We start from the raw sequence: 20,013 nt of genomic DNA on the forward strand, positions 1-20,013 counted from the left end.
AGTGAGAGAAAAGTGGTGGTTGTGGGAGGAGGAAAGGCTAAATCAGTAGGAGAATCTGGGAGGGCGGTGATCTAAGGATACATAGCCTAAGCGCTGATTAATCCAAGCCTAATTCATCAAAACTAGAAATTTCATTCCTTTTTGTAAAAGTCGAAAAAAAAGAGCAGCAGCAACAGGCACATCAAATGTCCAGAAAAACATTTCAGAAATATCCTTTCAAAAAATAGTGAGAAAAACCAAATATTACTCTGCAGATGCCCTCTTTCAAGCCAATTTTTATGTTTCTAAAAATGTTTCTGATTTCGATGAACCAATTTATAGTATTGTTGACTGTGAAGGGTTCTGGAATTCTAAAGAGAACTTACTATCTCAGAGAAGTGCTATTTAAAACACATTTGGATTTTATTCGTTTTTAATTAGGCGTTGCATAACTGTTGTTTCTGTATACAGCCCTCTATTGCATCCCTAAGACCCACGTTGCATGTTATTAATTTACTCAGATATCTTTGTGTTCCCCTCCTCCTCTTTTTCAGTGCATCTACCCTCTGGGATTTAAACCACTAAGCAGCATTATAATTCCTACTGATAAAAAGGATTCTCCATCTCAGGGCACTTGTAGGAAAAGAAAGTCATCTGACACAAGCCTGGTAACCTCTGCTGTTCCCCAACACTTAAAACTGACGAGGACTGATAACTTGATAGAAAATGAGAAGGCGTTCAAACCTGATCTTGCTCCCAAGTGCAATGGAGATAATCTGTTTGGGACTCGGTCAGGGCAGCCTGACTTTCCAGAAGCTAGTCAGCCGAACTTTAATAGTGCAACAGAATCCATGGAGCAGCAAATGGGCATGAAAATGGCAGTTCAAGGAAGTTCATCGGAAATTTTCAGTGTTCAGGCACAGCTTTTGTCAGATCCTGAAATTGGTTCATCATTGTCTCAAATTCTGCATCAAGACAAACCATCTCGGCCAGAGCCATTGTGGCTTCAGTGGAGGAATGTGTACGCTCTCTGCTGGTTAGATTGCATTCTGTCAACTCTAGTGCATTTAGAAACACTAAGAATGATTCTGAGTGGATCAGTCTTGGAAAACGTATCTGTAATCCAGAGCCTATTTGCAAAATATAATGAAGCAACTGCACTTGTGAATACTTGCCAACGAGGTAAGCCAAACACAAGTGTCTTTTTTGATTTTGCTGTCAAAATAATTTTTTTAAGAAGAGAAATCAGTGGGGTGTATAGAACTCTGGGCCTTGGACAATGCAGCTGTTTCTTTTATAGTCGGCATAACGGTTTAAAATCCATGCAGGCCTTACAGCCTCCTTAGATCAAAACCTGTTCCCCCAATAGAACAGCAGCATGGGCTGTTGCTCATCCTTCTTTTCCCTCTACCATGAATGGCATCAGAATCTGCCCAGTGTGATTAGATACATCAGATGATGCAATGCTTGCTTTGTGAAGGCATCATGCTGTTTATTGACATCAGATACTTGCATGGAGTTTGGAGTTTGTGCAATGCATTTTTGAATGTTGCTTTTTGGTTATGCTTTCCACATCAGCTTTTCTGTTAAGGAACATCTGAATTGTTTCCTTCAGAACCTTCAGTGCACTGCAGATGATTCCAGGGCATGTTCCAGCTCACATGCTTGGTTCAGATAAAGTACCAGGTAGACTCTCAGAGCCTATAACACACTCATCTCCTCTAGCTTTATGTTCCAGGGAAAGATCAGTAGTGATGGCTAGCTGTCTTCCATTGACTCTTGTCTGACATTTCTCTTTGATGGGTGCCTGATGAGCTTCTGAAGACACCATTGCTCTCCAGGAAGCAATTTGAAAGCCACTTCATGAGAGGCAAGGCAGAGCTTTGGCAGGTGTCCTAGTTGATTTAAGTGGTTCACACCACTTGCCATTAGCTTTGAATAATTGTTTATAGAGATGGGTGCATTAATCTGATTTCGCAGCACTGGAGATATTTGTGAGCATCTGTATAGATGTATAGCCATAAACAGCTACATAACAAATAGGATAATTACATCTATTTAATAGTGTTACCAGCTCAATGACAATGTTAAAGTGGTATATATACATACATTAATAAGTGGAATAAATACTCAGTTATTGTTGGTGCAGAATAAAAAAATGGCAGTTCCTGGAGACAAAATGTTGATGGATCATTCTGTTTTTTGCAGGTGAATGTGTTTCGGAAGTTCCTTTGGATGTTCTTTCGAGAGCTGAATCACACTTGAATGAAATCAGAAATACAATTTTTGTCCAGCTTCAGCCACAGCTTAAATGTAAATTAGGTAAGTAATTGCTAAAGGGTTTTTCATTATTGTCATTGTTATTATTTTACATATAACAGTGCTAAGTTTCCAAATGTGACAGTAAACTAGTGCCAAACCTTTCTTTTTTTCCTGTATTGTAAAGTTCCTTTATCTTTAGATTCTTTGTGGGTCCAGAGAGAGTCATTCCTCAAGAGTTTTGTGCTAATATATTACAATGCTAGTACTTCCTTTCTGTCCATCAGCTGCAAACTACTTTTCGTTGTCATTAGCTTCAGATTGGATTCCCGTTTCAATGATCTAAAACCTTTGTGTGTTCTAGCTGTTTTCTGGGCCATTGATTCCTCAGTTAGGCATAAGGAGAATACTATTGAATCAGATCAAAGGTCCATCTACTCCAGCATTTGGCTTCCCACAGTGGTCAACCAGATGCCTTCGGCAAGTTCTGAAACTGAGTGTGAAGGTCGTGCCTTTTTCAATTAATATTTAAGGGTATACTGCCTCTGAACATGCAGATTCCATTTAAGACATGGGAAGCTGCCTTATATGGAATCAAGCCTTTGGTTCGCCTCAGTGTTGTTTTCACTGACTGGTAGCAGCTCTCTGGGATTTCAGGCAGGGTTCTCTCCCATCCTCAACTGGAGATGCCAGAGATCGAACCTGGGACATTCTGCATGCAAAGCAGATGCCCTACCACTGAGTTATGGCCCTAACTTAACATAGGGTTCCTTGTTAAGATACCTTCACCAGATTTTCTAGCTAAGTAGTAAGTGCTCAGAGTTTCTCATCATGTATAGCCCAATCCTGTGTCAGAAGAAAATTGCACTCAAACTGCACTCTCTGTGCACACTCACCTGGGAGGCCCATTGAACTCAGTGGAACTTACTTTTGAGTAAAGATGCATAAGCTGCTGCTGACAGTTACTAAAAAAAAGTTGTCATAAATTAGGTCTTAGGTTTTGTTTAATATGGGCAGCAAAATGTATAATTCTTAGATATTTCAATGACTTAAAAAGTATATAATTCAATGCAAAATTCAGGTATCTTTAGACCTTCGTACTTTCGTTGTTTGAACAGAAAGCATGCTTTATGAGCCTGTGCACCAGTGTTTGTAAGAATTGGCCATTATAAGTGCTTTCTGAAATATGTGAAACATCTTTTGAAGAGTCACTAGATTTTGGCCATGTTCAGCAAGGTATTTTACATTATTTTAAAAGGACCTGGATAGCTCAGTTGGTTAGAGTATGGTGTTTATAATGCGAAGGTTGCAGGTTCGATCCCCATATGGGACAGCTGCATATTCCTGCACTGCAGGGGGTTGGACTAGATGATCCTCATGGTCCCTTCCAACTCTCTGATTCTATGAAACATAGTAAAATGTTTTTACTGTCCTGTAGGGCGCTTTCATGTATCTCAACTCCTTTCTTTTCTTCAAAGGTAACAAGGAAAGCCCAGTGTTTGCATTCCCTCTACTTTTAAAGAAGGATCCTCAAACAGAAAAACTGTTTCTCCACTCTTATTCATGGAAGTTCGAATGCTCTCAGTGTGGCTACCAAGTCAATGACAGGTTAGTTTCTGCTGAAGTTCTTTCTCGTCTTCCTTAATACAAGCACATGTTAATCTTCAAATCAGCGTGGATGTCTTTATATTTTTCTCTGCAAACAGAACATGTGCAGGATTGATGGGGTGTTATGAGCATGCCACACATCTTCTTTCACAGCGTAGCATAAAATGTTGTGTTTGCTGTCAGAAAAGACAAGCTAGCTCTGCAGTACTTGATAATTCCTGAGTTTTTCTTGCTGTTGGTCAGGATTGATCCTGCCAGTTAAAGTGTGCATTCAAGAGCAAATGACAGTAGCCCAAACATCATGTTTAGCCTCAACATACTGTAAATGAGGTTCCCAGATACATCCCATTCTACTTGATTCTATTCCCTGATAATGACACCAAGTCGAGGAGCATAATATCTCACTCCATATTGACAGACTTTCCCTCCAATGGCTATTTGCTAGCCTAAACAACCAGCTATGTTCACATGCAGGGGAGAATCATGTACACATCCACAGATATCTTTTCTTTTTCTGTTGCAGACATGCCACTGCTTACAGTCAAGCTTACTTTAAACTGGAAAATTCATTGTTCATTGTATTTCAGTCACCTGCAAGCAGCAGGTATATGTTCCTGTAGCTTTTAAAAACCGTTGCATGGGGTAAACGTTCCCACCCTAGAACAATCCCTGAAATTTGCCAGTATTTACTTCTTTAACTTGGAACTTAAAATTACATTTAAGCTTTTGGTTGCAGCAGGTTCAGAGCAATTTTGAATGTGGATCATTCATATGAATGACTCTTCTCAATGTCCCAGGTTTGGCTTGGCAATAATTTTCTCACAGCACTGGATCATTTCTTATTTCAGGCATCAGAAGACATTGACAACATTTACAAATATCATCCCAGAATGGCACCCGCTGAAAGCTGTTCATACTGGTCCCTGTAATAACTGTCATCACAAATCTCAAAGAAGAGAAATGGTTTTAGAAAAGTAAGTGTGAACCATATTAATCTACTGATGTGAGTAAAACTACATCACAGGTGGACAATGAGCTGCTGCTGGTGTTGTATGAAAATGCAGTTCTGGCATAATATTAGTAGCCTTGCTGGGTCCCATCATGTAACTATGAATTTGCCAGCTAGACATTTGTGCCTACCTCCAAGGTTCTGCAATTTGAAAACCATGGCTTATGGAATCTCATTCTATAAGCTCTCAAATAGTCTTATTTGGGTGGTTTTATAAAAAGCTTTTGAGACACTAAATGGAGTTTCCTAAGCAGCTAGTTGCTAATTCTGCTGTGTGTGGATGATATGTCCAATATTAATAATGCTATAAGTTACATAGTTCTAAAGCAACAAATTGTTGTTTCTTTGGTAGTGTTTCCTTGGTACTTATGATGCACTTTGTGGAAGGCTTGCCACGTAATGATCTGGAGACCTACTCATTTCAGTTTCAAGGAGATTCCTACCAAGTAACAGCTGTTGTTCAGTATCAGGAGGAGGCAAAACACTTCATAACATGGATCTCGGATTCAGATGGTAAGTACAGTGCACTCCCATCACCTGTCCTTCAATAGGTGTCTGTCTGCACAGGCTGGCAGAAAGAAAGCAGGAAACACATGTAAAAGAAAAAGCTTACTGCGCAGTGTTCCAGCCCTCTCAGGTGCTTCATCAGGAAATTTCAAAGGCAGAAGCTCAGTCTTGTTTGTTATGCTTTCTCCTTTTTCCTTTTAGCTCCCCTGCAATTTGCCTGGGACTTTCTCTTTTTGCTGCAAGTCCTCATTGGTAGCCTCAGATGATTCTGGGAAGAAAAGCAAGAGATTAGGAACCCATAACTCAGGCATAGGCAAACTCGGCCCTTCAGATGTTTTGGGACTACAACTCCCATCATCCCTACCTAACATGACCAGTGGTCAGGAATGATGGGAGTTGTAGTCCCAAAACATCTAGAAGGCTGAGTTTGTTTATGCCTGCCATAAGTAGTAGACCAATTAAGCTGTATGTGTGCTGTTCTGTTGTAAGTTTTTCTAACCCAGTATACATAAGCTATCACTGTTTCATAATAAGTAGTTCCAGCACACTCATGTCCATTATCCCCTTGCCAATCCTGTCCCAAAAGGCACCTGGGAGTCTCCCACAGTAATGGGGAGGGTTTTCCCTCAAACCCCTTCTCAGAGAGGACCAACCATTATGTCTTCTACTGTGTGGTGATCCAAGGTGAAGATAAGAGAAAGCTCCAAAACCGTTCCTATATCAGTCCTATAGCCAGTCATCCAGATAGCTCAGTTGGTTAGAGGCTGCAGGTTCGATTCCTCATAAGGGACAACTGCATATTCCTGCATTGCAGGAGGTAAGTACAGTGGTACCTCGGGTTAAGTACTTAATTCGTTCCTGAGGTCCGTTCTTAACCTGAAACTCTTCTTAACCTGAAGCACCACTTTAGCTAATGGGGCCTCCCGTGCCGCTGCTGCACGATTTCTGTTCTCATCCTGAAGCAAAGTTCTTAACCCGAGGTATTACTTCTGGGTTAGCGGAGTCTGTAACCTGAAGTGTATGTAACCCGAGATACCACTGTAGTACTCATATCCATTATTAGGAACACTTTCTGGCGAGGTGAAATAAATGTTCACATCAGACTTGTAAATAACTATTTTCTTGATCTCCGGTGGTGAGTAAAAATTGCTTCCAGTCAGGGAAGCCATTGTAAAGTGGTAGAGAATTGGAGACCATTTGTGACTTACATAGGTATGTGTGGGCGTGCAGGCTAGTTGCTGTTTATTTTTGTGGATATATTTCAAAGCTGGTTTATCCAGTAAAGTGCTGAAAGACTTTGAAATGAATAGAACAGTGATTTCCAGAGAACTGTGATGAGGGATTATGCATCCTAAAATTCTGAACTGTTCATTTCTCATTTTCAGAAACATGGCTTGAGTGTGATGACTTAAAGGGTTCGTACTCTAGAAGACACAAGATCTTTAGCGTTCCCCCTTCAGAGATTCACATCGTCATCTGGGAAAGAAAACCGCCACGATTGACAAATGGTCTGGATTCGCAGCTAGAAAGTGAAGTGGCTACGAATGTTCCTTTGCTAAAAGCACAGTCAAATTCTCCATTTAAATATGCTGATGGCAAGGCTGGAGGCAACGCACCTTTAATTTATCACACTGACGATAACTTGAATGCACACACAAATGAGACACAAAACTTGATTGCGAATAACAAAAGTAATTTGCTTTGCGGCTTGGAAAACCTGGCCAATGATGATGTTGTAACTTTGACTCTTGTACAAGTTCCACTTGACTCTGAAGGTAAACCACTGGACGAAAGCCCTGCAGTGGAAAATAACATGACAGTCAGAACGGACACATTGCAGCTGCATGATCCAGGTGGAGTTAAAGTTTCTCCAACTACTTCTGAAAGAGATGTTGCTGGGAAGGAGTGCAAGTTACTTGAAAATGGCAGTACTCCCTTGCATCAAGGGCAGCTAAACAATGCAAGTAACATGCTTATAACTCCGGTCGTTTCTCTGAGCAATAGCCATTATTCACCAGAAATGTTACCAGTTCAAGGGGTGGAACCTGAAGTTCCTATCAAAGATAGCAGCAGTTTGGACACAGCAAATCAAGAAAACAAAAGCAGCAGAACAAAAGCAGGGAATAGTGTACAGATAACACATAGTACTGTAGAACACTGGAGAGAAGCAACAGCAAATTCCCAGGCTACTTCTGCTTCTTCCCCAAGTAATTATTCTCACTCAGCCCCTAAAAACGGAACAAAGTCGTTCACAGGCAGTTGGGTAAAGGGTTTACTTGAAAGATCTCATCCTCTCATGCCCAAAAGTTTATTAACCTATAATAACACGGAGATCTGTAAAAAGCCCGTTAAAAAAGAAACTCGCTTCACTTCACTTGGTAGACAGGCAAGCCACTTTCATGGTTTTCAAGCAAAGCATTCAAAAAACCAAAGGGAGAAGATAACGGAGAGGGCATTAGATTCTTCTCATAAGTCTCCTTCTCCATCCTCACCCACTCCCTTTGCAAGACCCCCTATAGAAAAGCATCACATTGTTGGAAGCAAAAGAACTGTGATGGAGAGCGCTGGCTCACTGGTTGCTTTGGGTAACCAGATTGGGCCTAAACCGAGCCACAATAAAACTAAAAGCTTTACATCGACTGAGAATGTTGAAGAGTCAAGCGTTACAATAGCACACCGACTGCGCCTACAACTTCAACAGCAGCTGAAAGCTAAGAAGGAGAAACTGGCTTCGCTAGATAAGGTGGCAAAGGCTCAGGTGCGAAACAGGCGCTCTCCCAAGAAAAGGATGAAGGATCAGTCACAGCTTCAATCCCAGAAAGAAAGTGACTCCCTGCAGAGCTTGTTAAATGCCCTGCAGCACCAAATTGATGTTGAAGATATTAAATCTGTGAATTCTCTAAGCACCAGTATGTCCCAGTGTAGCAGTTCAAGTTTTGATGACATTTTATCTGAGCTGCTGTCTCCCACTACATCTGTTGCTTCCATGGAACTTCCACAAGAAGAAGAATGTGGATATGGTGCACAGGAAATAAACCATGACCATAATTATCATAGTCCAGTAAAGGAAAATGGATATGAGAACCATACAGATCTGTCACTTAAATCATCCCCCAAGAAACTCAATTTCGAAAGTCCAACAAAACAATTTAGTCTAGAAGAACTGTTGCCTAGTTCAATGCTGAATTCAATAATGGCTGACACTCAAGACTTGCATCACTTTGATGAAACTCTCTTAGCATGGTGAATTGTGTTTTAACAATTTCACATGTTTCTGTTAGATGGCTTTAAAGCAAAGCATAACTTGTGTTCCAAGCTAATTTTGCACATGGTGGTTCTTTGGATTTTTTTAAAATGTGAAAGTTTTTTTTACTATGAGGTTGGTTTATTATTAATAAATTAAGACAAACTGGAAGAGATGAGACTCTGGATTTTGTGTCTGAAACAGAGGTGATAACAGGTAGAGTTTTGACAAACAGTAAAAAGTTACTGAGGTAGAATTGCATTCACATAAAAGCCGTAAAAGAAAAATGCATAATTGCTGAGCCACAAAAATCTGGTAATAGATCACGAAAAAGTATATATGTGGCATCAGGTTCATAAGTATGGCAGCACAGTTGCTGACAGATGCTTGTCTCAAAACTCATTGGCATAGTCAGCTCTTTAAAAAAGAGCTGTTAGGTTTCTATTTTTTTCCACAATAATGTGTGTTAAATTATTTTGTTTTGTACACTTGAAAGAAAAAATTCTGTTCTCAAAAGACACCTAATGAAGCAAGTTTCATCTAAATCAGTAATGAAGAGAATGTGACATAAACATACATCTTTTCAGCCTGCTCTTTCTGATTAAATAATAGTCCTTTGTGATTGCTGTGTTTGCGCATAATGCTAAACCATGGCTTGCTTTAACCCTGATTTGTTGGGGGTAGGGGAACCTGAGTTGTCTCACCGATAAGCAAGTAAGACATGGCTTACTTCTAGAAAGTTGCTTTGTTTTCAGCTGTTCTTGCTTTATGCCTCTGTAGCTTGCCCAAGTTCGGGAGATTGTGTGGCTAAACAAACCATTGTTAAGCAAAGTTGTTCGGTTTGGACAGACCGTGGTTAGTCTGATTGTCTGGATTCATATGTTCACAAACACCACATTTTGGCTAAACAGGTCATGCCTTAGTTTTAGTTATGCATGAAACCGGGCCACTCCCTCCTGTTTAGATGAGTTGTGAGGTTTAAGATTCATTTAGGAGGCACTTAGGTTTTATTACAAAGTAGTATATAAATTTAGCTAAATAAAAAATACTATTTCTGGGACCATACTGAAGGGATATCAGCAAATCTACTAAAACTTGAATCAAGGCATTTTAAAACACACCCAGTTTCAATCAAAATGAAAAGAAAATTGTTTTCAAAAGTGGAGGCAGTCTAAAACTGACTTATATTTCTCATTGTGTTTTTAAGCACCCTTTGAGAAGAAAGAAAGCATGTTGTATTTTTCACATTTACTTCGTTGTATTGATTATTCAAGAGGGACGCGGGTGGCGCTGTGGGTTAAACTACAGAGCCTAGGACTTGCTGATCAGAAGGTTGGCGGTTCGAATCCCCGCAGCAGGGTGAGCTCCCGTTGTTCCGTCCCTGCTCCTGCCAACCTAGCAGTTCGAAAGCACATCAAAAGTGCATAAATAGATACTGCTCCGGCGGGAAGGTAAACAGCGTTTCCATGCACTGCTCTGATTTGCCAGAAGCAGCTTAGTCATGCTGGCCACATGACCCGGAAGCTGTACACCAGCCAATAAAGCGAGATGAGTGCCACAACCCCAGAGTCAGCCACGACTGGACCTAATGGTCAGGGGTCCCTTTACCTTTTACCTATTGATTATTCACATTCCAGAAAATGGATCACTGTTACTTGGTGAGGGAATCTTGGGAGTGCAAGTACATTTATTTGTCAGCCTGTCGCCACCTCTACTTAATGACTTCATGCCACCTAAATGCATCTGCTCCATAACTGATGTACTTATTGTTAGGTAATGCCAACTTAGAGCTAAACCTAGGAGGCTGCCAAAGGCTGTGTAGAAACTACGGTAGATCTTGCTCTGATCGTGGATTTGTTATATTTATATATGACATTTATCTTCCAAGGATCTCAAGGTGGCAGGTGTGGAGGACTCCCTGGTCCTGAATAGCGTAACTGCCCCTGAAGGACCAGGTACGCAGCCTGGGAGTAATTTTTGGACTCACAGCTGTCCACGGAGGCGCAGGTCAGTTCTGTGTCCAGGGCAGCTGTCTGCCAGCTCCATCTGGTATGCAGACTGTCTCAGCAGAGTCGTGAATGCTCTAGATATCTCCCGCTTGGACTACTGCAATACGCTCTACATAGGGCTACCTTTGAAGGTGACCCAGATACTACAACTAATCCAGAATGTGGCAGCTAGACTGGTGACTGGAAGTGGCTGCCGAGACCATATAACACCGGTCCTGAAAGACATACATTGGCTCCCAGTACGTTTCCGAGCACAATTCAAAGTGTTGGTGCTGACCTTTAAAGCCCTAAATGGCCTCGGCCTAGTATACCTGGAGAAATGTCTCTACCCACATCGTTTAGTCCAGACACTGAGGTCCAGCTCAGAGAGCCTTCTGGTGGTTCCATCACTGCAAGAAGTGAGGTTACAGGGAACCAGGCAGAGGGCCTTCTTAGTAGTGGCACCCGCCCTGTGGAACTCCCTCCCATCAGATGTCTAGGAAATAACTATATGACATTTAGAAGACATCTGAAGGTGGCCCTGTTTAGGGAAGTTTTTAATGTTTGATGTCTTGTCATGTTTTTGATATTCTATTGAGAGCTGCCCAGAGTGGCTGGGGAAACCTAGCCACATGGGCGAGGTATAAATAATAATAAAGTACCGTATTTTTCGCTCTATAACACGCACCCAACCATAACACGCACATAGTTTTTAGAGGAGGAAAACAAGAAAAAAAATATTCTAAACGAAACAGTGGATGTATGATTTTTGTGGTTCATGCTGTGGCCACAGACATGTGATCTGACAGTGAGTTTGGGGTAGTCCAATGCAAAAATCCTGAGGATCCATGTGGATCCATGCTTTGTAACCACGTTTTTGCACCACTGCGGTCCCAGGCAACAGTGGGTGCATATTTTTTTTGGTGCAAGCTGTAGCCATGGACATGCTATGTGATCTGATGGTGAATTTGGGGAGACCCAATGCAAAAATCCTGAGGATCCATGTGGATCTGTGTTTTGTAACCAGGCTCTCTTTCCTTCTCTTCTCCCCACTCAGTGGCTCTTCTCCCGCTTTGCTGTTTCAAAGCGAGCAAAGCCTCTGCAAGTCTCCTACCTCCTACCTCCACTTTAAGATCGGAGCCAGAGCAGCTGATGCGCAGAGCTTAAATCAGGCTGCCTCGCATGCACAAACCTGTTCCCTGCTAGGAACATGGTGGCGCAGCTCATGCAAAATTAAAACCTGCCCTCCTGTTGATGTCACTGGTGTGACATTGTCTGATGGGCCATGGTGTGGGGGGAAACAACCTGTTGGGCCAATATTGACACAAAGTGTTCTGGCTGCTGTAATTTAACACACACACACACCCCGAGTTAAAATTTCCAACAGTCCTTGATAAACTACAGTGCGCAGTTCGCTGGGGGGGGGGGGATGCCTATAACGGCGGAGGGCAGAACAATAGCCATTGTGGCTAATAGGCATCGCTAGTCCACTCTTCACCTCACCCCAATGTATAATACTGCAGTTTTCCCTGGGATGGAGCAGTCGCCACTTTTGATGCTTTTTTATTGCAAAAAAAGTTTGCCCCACCGGGCGCTCCCTCCGCGTAGATTGGGGGGGGGGTAAGCAGGGAATTCTCACGAAGCTGTACAAAGGAAACTTCTCTGTGGCCGATGGCGCTCAATGCAAACTTTTAAATGCATTTTTTTAAATAACCCGGATTAGAAATAATGGCACACTGTTGCAGAGATGCGATCCATGCCTGCTCTGCAAACAGGCCCTTGCTCAGCTCCTTGCTTTTTAGAGTTCCCTTTCCCAAACACGGAGGAAACGATCCTCCCCCCACCATGGCTCCGCGTTAATAAAAGTAGATTTTTTTAAATGCACAATTAATGTCTTGAAATAATGTAAGAGCTTTCAGTGTGAGAATCTGAAGTGTGAATTCTGCCGTCGCTTTGTTCTCACTTTCAGAAGCACGCAACGTTTTCTCCATCTTCCTAAAATAGGCATTTAATCACCCAGATTTCTCCCCTCCGACACGCACCCCATTTGGAAATAAGTCGACGCGAGCAATGAAAGCAAAACAAAAAATGCAGAGCGGTTGGGTAAAGTTTGCTGAGTGACTGAACTTGCATGGTTCTCGGCGCGTTCAAACCATATTAATATTTATCATTTGGTACAAAAGAACACAAAGCCCGGCAGGTACCTCCTCTAAACGTGTTCTGATCGTAAAACGTCTCACAAACTGTATCGAGAAAAATAAAAAAAAAGTGTTTCCGCCCGGTTTCGAACCGGGGACCTTTCGCGTGTTAGGCGAACGTGATAACCACTACACTACGGAAACCCAGGTCGGCTCAAGGTTCCCCCACATGAGTCTTATAGCAGAATTCGCATGTGCATTTCCAGATAGCATGCATATAGGTACATGCATAGACATGGATATGTACACACACACAGAGATAAAATTCTGTTCTATAATACTAGTTTATTATTCTTGCAAAGTAAGGTGCCATCAAATGTGCTTAAAAGTCACGCCTAAACTTGGCAGTCTCGATCCATCCATGTCCAACAGTTACTTTGCAACATTCGACAGACCTAACTTACGATGCGCAAATTTCTGTACTTGGTGCACTTCCCTGCAGGAGACACGGAGAAAAAAGCGGCATGCCCGGTAGTTTCTCTGTACCTACTTCGACTACACGAGTTTCCCGGTTTGAAAAAAATAAAAATAAAAAAATAAAAATCAGCAGCTCAGAATGGTATCCATGAATTAAATGCAAGGTACTTCCTTCTTCCAAACCAGAGCTGCTTTGCAGAATTAAATTGCAGAGTGAGATAAATCCGTTCTAACGATGCGACAAAGTTTGCAGAGGAAGAATGGGAAAGAGTAAAAAAGATCCGCTCTCCCCGTCCCTGGGTGGGCTCGAACCACCAACCTTTCGGTTAACAGCCGAACGCGCTAACCGATTGCGCCACAGAGACTCCGCTGGTTTCGGGTGTCTGCCAGGAAAGTACTAATGGTTTCAAGCCTTGCTGTTATTTCGACTGCTAACGCGCTTCCTTTAATTCATTCTTCCACCATCACTTCCACCTCCAAAATACGGTAGCTGTTGCAAAAACCCCGGAAACAAACCTCCTTCCTAATGAGAGCGAGGCAGGAAGGCTGGACGAGGAAGGCTTTTGCAGCTGCTGCAGCAGCAAATGATAAGATAATAAGATAAGAGCCCCAAACGGGGGAACTTGCACAAAACGCCTGCCTTAAATTTCACCCTTTCTTGGGGTTCCTGATCGCCCAGCCCAAACTAGCAGGATTCCTCCAGGGGGAGAAAAGGGCAAGTTAAAAGTGGGGATATTATCCCAGTTCCTTCTCCCTTTGATTTTGATGCGCGTGCCTGGCTGCTGCTTTGACCTAGCCAGGCAGCAATTTCTGGGGAAGGCACGACGAGGGCACCCTGGGACCCGGCATTCATGAATCAATCGATCATAAGCTTCTGGATATCCTTATTACAGTCTCTTAGCAGATGCAGCTTGGCCCTTAATCGCACACTGAATATCCTCTCTTTCCACCTCCCCAACGCCCTTTCTGAAGCCACTTCTCTATTCTGTTCTGCAGCACCACTTTGCACCCACCTTCACCTTCACACCCATGTGCATGCCCCCCCCACGCCTTGCACAACCCACCCCCAGGCTAACCTCCTGCAACTTCCTCCTCCCACATGTTGCAACTGCCTAGCACCCTTTTCACCTTCTGTTCAACCCTGATTTAAGGTTATAACACTGAGGGTGGTGGTAGTGTTTTCATTTATACCCGTCCATCTGGCTGGCTTGTGCATAAATAATAAAAACAAGTGGGGACCGCAACATGGGTGTAGCCCAGGATTTATTTATTTTTAGGGGGGCACAAAAAGTTGTTGAACTTTTTTTGGGAGATCACAGGTAAAAATCCACCCCAAAGGGAGGACATTACAGAAGGCAGGCTTTTGTTAGAGGAGGCAGGCTTCTGCTAGGGGAGCGGAACCTCAGTTAATTTAGTATTTTTAATGCTTTTCTTTACTTTTTGAGCACACCCCCCCCCATGGGCTGCAACAAAATGTTGTAGCGTGCCGTGTTCCTGGTCAGTTTCCAGCCTTTCCATTCCATGCTCAATTCCTCATTCCACAAAACATTCCGTGCCTACTGTGCATACTTAGTCCTAATTGGCCTGTTTTGGGTTCGCCGCCACCACCACCTCTCTCTCTCCCTCCCTCTTTTTTTGTACCTAAATATTTTGTATACTACAGTGGTACCTCGGGTTAGAGACGCTTCAGGTTAAAGACTCCACTAACCCAAAAATAGTACCTTGAGTTAAGAACTTTGCTTCAGGATGAAAACAGAAATTGCGCGGCAGCGGGAGGCCCCATTAGCTAAAGTGGTACCTCAGGTTAAGAACAGACCTCCAGAATGAATTAAGTGCTTGAGTAGTAAGGAATGAGATAGATTTTAGGTTATGCTATGCTTCTAATTGTTATTCTAAAGCAGCAATGCTGCAGCAAGCAAAGGCTATAGCAGCCAAGTCAGCTGCTTGTGGCTGGAAAGCCAAACAGGATGTGTGTGACTGTTGCCATGGAAACAAAGGGGCAGTCCATTCTGTACTGAGCACCGGATGTTAGCTCAGTGTGTGTGTTATATGATCTGTACAGGATGTACATGGGTGGAGTTTGGAGTTTCTCTCTGTTTGTTGAACAGAGCAGACATGTTTTCTCTATATGACTGCTGAAGACAGGAATAAAACATGTAGATACATTTCTGTCTGTGTCTGATTCCCCTCCCTGGGGATATGCTGGAGAGCAGGGAGGAGGAGAAGCATTTTGGTGTGTTTTTCTCACAGCCTGAGGAAAATCGCCGGAACGGACCTCGTGTGTTTTTCCTACCGGGAGTCGCCGGAGGGAGGTCAAAAGAATTCAGCCGGTGCCTGGAGAGATAGGCACATACCTCTGACCGAGCCTGAATTCTGACATTGGTAGCAGAGGATGGTTGCTACGATCCATGGGAGTCTGCATCAAGGAGACTGTATTCATCACTCTCCATGGAAGCCTGAGATGGAAGCTGATTCTCTGCAGCCAGAAGCTGACCAGAAGAAGCTGAAAGCCAAGCTACGGAGCCCAGGTATGAGATTTTCGGGCTTAAAAGTGTGAATGCAGATTGATTAATTCTCTGCTTCATGGGAGCAACGTTTGGGAAAAACAGCTCCGAGAGAGAAGAGTCTGCATTCCAAACATTCCTGTGGTTTTTCCTGTCCAAGGAAAGGAATGTGGTTGCTTAGCAACGCAAGATAAGGGCTGGATGTCAGGCTATGCCCAGAGAGGCACAAACAGCTCGTGTTTAGACTAGGCCTTACAAAGGAACTGTTGGAAAGGGACTTTCCAAGCGGCCAGTGTTATTGCTGCCAGGTGCACAGAGTGTAAACAAGCCAGCTATTGGATTTTAGAGGCTTGTGTTTGAGAGTCAATGCAAGGACTCAAAATGGATGCCAAGAAGGAAGGCCTGCCTTCTCCAACCCTTTTGACCAGTGACAATTATGCATCTTGGTCTATTAAGATGAAGGCCCTGCTGCAGAATCAGAGACTGTTTGGGGTGATTGAGAACCCCATCCCTGCAGCACCAACGCCTGTTTGGGAGTCACAGGATATGAAGGCCAGAACTGCTATAATTCTGTGCGTGTCAGACTCTCAGCTTGTTCATATACAAGATTTAGAGCACGCGAAAGATGTTTGGGACACGCTGAGAAGGACACATCAGAGAGATGCAGGTTCTTCAGCGTTGCTGTATTTTGAAAAGCTGACTAACCTGAGGCTTGCGCCTGATGGAGATGTTCAAGCGCACCTGACGGAAATGAAATTTCTGCGTCAGCAGATGGTGGAACGCAATTTCCATCTGGATGAGGAAGTGTTTTGCTTCATGGTGATCAACAGCCTGAATCGGACTTACAAAACGGTTGCCAGTCAGCTGGGGTCTCTCCCAGCGCAAGATCTAACGTCGGACAGGGTCTTTGCCGTGGTTCTGAACGAACATGACAGACTTGCCGCCCTGGAAGTCAAGGACAGGGGGAGGGAAGAACGGAGTTCTAACACCCCCACTGCTGTAGCTACTGGAGGAAACGCTGTAGCTTTGAACGTTGTCCGATGCCATAGTTGTGGACAGACTGGGCATCTTCAGCGGTACTGCAAGAAGCCACGTCAGAACATAGGAGCCAAGGGAAGCTCCACGAAGTCTGAGGCGTCAGGCAGAAGTCATGCCAAGTCACAGGCGAAGCCTGCAAAGGCTTTGATGTCCCTAAAAGCCACACCACAAGTGGGGAATTCCTTCGTTTTAGACACGGGAGCGACGGTTCACATGACCCATCGCAGGGATTTGTTTTCGTCGTTTAAGAAGCAAAGCTTCGTTGTACAACAAGCCAACGGTCAAGAGCTGGGAGCCACCGGAATTGGGACTGTGTATCTTAAAAGTCTAAACTTGACTATAAACAATGTTTATTTGGTTCCAGAGTTGAAGTACAATCTGCTCAGCGTTTCGCAGATTGCCAAGAAGGGACTAAAACTGTCCTATGATGATCAACACTGCGAGATCTACAAAGATGGAGAGTTGTATCTTTCTGCCAAAGAGAAAGATGGACTGTATTTGTTGACTTTTGATCAAAGTGATTACATGGAATGTAATTCTTGTGATTCTAACATGATTTCTTTTGCAGGTGTAGCCAAGAAGAACGCCAAGCAGGTCACCTCAAGGGTCGACAAGGCATTTCAGCGGGTGTATGCTGATGTGATTGGTCCTTTAGCACCATCTAGAGGCAATGCAAAGTATTACCTAATATGTGTTGATTCTTTTACAGGTTTTGTCTGGATTTATCTTTTGGAGAGACCGAAAGAGGCCTTAGAAAGGTTTAAAGAGTATTGTGACAAGGTTAAAAATATGCATGATGCTGACATAGATTGTCTTTGCACAGATGAGAAGCCAATTTTTCTCTTACAGGATTTCCAGAGGTTCCTGAAGAAGAAAGGGATAAGACACAAAATTGCAGCTTCCGAAGAAGCTTGGAACAGATGTGTCTGTGTTAGAGTGAACAAAGAATTGCAAAAGGGAATGCATGCGCAATTGCTTGGTTCACATCTGCCACATGAGTACTGGGCTGAGTCGCTAATGTCATTTTGTTACACGTGGTTGAGAAAGGTTTCAAAAGAATTGGGAAGTTCTCCTTTTGAGAAACTGTTCCACAGAAAACCTTCTGTTGCCCATTTCAAGGTTTTTGGGTCTCATGTGAGGACAGAAGCTCCGGGTGGAGTAAAGAATGCCAGAGGCATTTTTGTGGGTTATGAAAAGGGTCTCTACAGAGTAATTTTGTCTGAATCTGGTAAGGTGATTCTCACAAAATTTCTAGAGAGTGCTCCTGAACAGGAGCGAGTGATTGTTCACACATTTCCCACAGGTGAGGATGATGATTCTGATGATGATGAGTTTGATCTTATTGAGTTCAGTAGTACTGATGATGACAGCGATAGCTCAGACAGCTCAGTTGTCACAGTCATTGAGAGGAAATCTCACGTAATGACTAGACCCTCAGAAGAGGAGGATGAACCACTGATTAAGCTTAGTACTGGTTCTTCAGAGAGTTCAGAGGCTGAACCAGAAAGCAGAGAAGAGCAGCACCTCTTACGTAGGTCTGAGAGAGCAACGAAGGGTGTACCACCCAAGAGGTATTCAAAAGAGTTTGCCAACCAAGCTGTTGCATGTGTTGCTGTTGTAAATGACCAAGGTCAAATTGAAGCTGTGTCTGAGTCAGAGACAAAGGCACAACAGAGAGTTGCTAACCAAGGTAATGCAGAAGCACTCATTCCTTGGAAGTCACACAACCAGAGAGGTACATTGGTAAAACCAGTGGCGGGTAGTTCCAAGGGTGGAACTGAAACAACAGGGGAGTGTTATAAGTATAACAACTGTTTGTTTTCTTCTCTGGATGACGCTTTGCTCGCAGCACGCATTGATACTTTAGGGGGAGTATGTTATTCTAAAGCAGCAATGCTGCAGCAAGCAAAGGCTATAGCAGCCAAGTCAGCTGCTTGTGGCTGGAAAGCCAAACAGGATGTGTGTGACTGTTGCCATGGAAACAAAGGGGCAGTCCATTCTGTACTGAGCACCGGATGTTAGCTCAGTGTGTGTGTTATATGATCTGTACAGGATGTACATGGGTGGAGTTTGGAGTTTCTCTCTGTTTGTTGAACAGAGCAGACATGTTTTCTCTATATGACTGCTGAAGACAGGAATAAAACATGTAGATACATTTCTGTCTGTGTCTGATTCCCCTCCCTGGGGATATGCTGGAGAGCAGGGAGGAGGAGAAGCATTTTGGTGTGTTTTTCTCACAGCCTGAGGAAAATCGCCGGAACGGACCTCGTGTGTTTTTCCTACCGGGAGTCGCCGGAGGGAGGTCAAAAGAATTCAGCCGGTGCCTGGAGAGATAGGCACATACCTCTGACCGAGCCTGAATTCTGACACTAATAGGTTGTGTTATATTCTGGATTATGTATGTTTTAATAGATTATGTCTGAATAGGATGAGAGTGTTGGAGATACGTGCAAATGTGTATGTGAATCCGGTCTTGGGTGTTTGATTTTCGTTGTTGTGTATACTGTGTATATACGGACAATGACAATAAATTTATCTAATCTAATCTAATCTAATCTAATCTTAACCTAAGGTAACACTGTACCGCAAACTTCCCCAAGCCAACTGACACCATTTTAGCCATATGAGTAACTCGTAACTTATGTGCATTTAACTGGCGCACCTTCAGCTTCATGCACTTAGCAAAAAATTAAAACGGGTGGGAAGAGGGTGGGCATCCAGGAAGAAAGACTTTGGAAATCCCACCCAACAATGAACCCAGCTTTTTTTTGGCTATATGCAATTTTGGCTTTATAGGAAGCTTGGATATTAGAAATGGAGGGAATGATAATGGTATATAATCATGTCTGGAGTATAATTTTGTCCATGGGAGAGTCATTACACTAGATCTTATCAATAAAAGGGGGGGGATGCAGGAGGCTAACACCAATGCTTGAGCTATAAGGGTGGTACTCACCCTTCCTTTGCTTTTAGGAAAAGGAAGCTAGAAAAGAAAAGGAAGATGGAGGAGGAAGTATGGAAATGCCATATGGGGGTCAAGGGGAAGAAGTTATCACCACGAGGCAGAGGCAGCATGGCTGATTCAGCTGCCTGTAGATCCAAGCTTGCTGTTTTTAGGAGAGTAACAAAGCACTCTCTTGTGATGTGAATGTTGGCAACTCTCTCCACAGTAAATAAGCCATATTTGAGAAAGACGCTATAGCCTTCGCCGTGCCTCATTTTTTCACTAACTCTGGTGAAGTGCCAAGACCACTGGAATCAT

The 20,013-nt window shown here is 43.2% G+C and overlaps 1 protein-coding gene across 3 annotated transcripts in view; it reads left to right on the forward strand.

Annotated features, from left to right (window-relative positions):
* Positions 1–8,777, forward strand: part of USPL1 (ubiquitin specific peptidase like 1) — a 16,457-nt gene extending 7,680 nt beyond the window's left edge. For all 3 annotated transcript variants that reach the window (XM_079974629.1, XM_079974628.1, XM_079974627.1), the window contains 6 exons: positions 534–1,161; positions 2,188–2,301; positions 3,717–3,846; positions 4,695–4,820; positions 5,208–5,368; positions 6,748–8,777. In XM_079974629.1, the coding sequence (XP_079830755.1) occupies positions 534–1,161; positions 2,188–2,301; positions 3,717–3,846; positions 4,695–4,820; positions 5,208–5,368; positions 6,748–8,609 (3,021 nt within the window). In that variant the 3' untranslated portion in view covers positions 8,610–8,777. The remainder of the gene's footprint in view (positions 1–533; positions 1,162–2,187; positions 2,302–3,716; positions 3,847–4,694; positions 4,821–5,207; positions 5,369–6,747) is intronic.
* The last annotated feature ends 11,236 nt before the right edge of the window (positions 8,778–20,013 follow it).

Source organism: Podarcis cretensis, assembly GCF_951804945.1.
Source record: "Podarcis cretensis genome assembly, chromosome: 4".
NCBI lineage: Eukaryota > Metazoa > Chordata > Lepidosauria > Squamata > Lacertidae > Podarcis > Podarcis cretensis.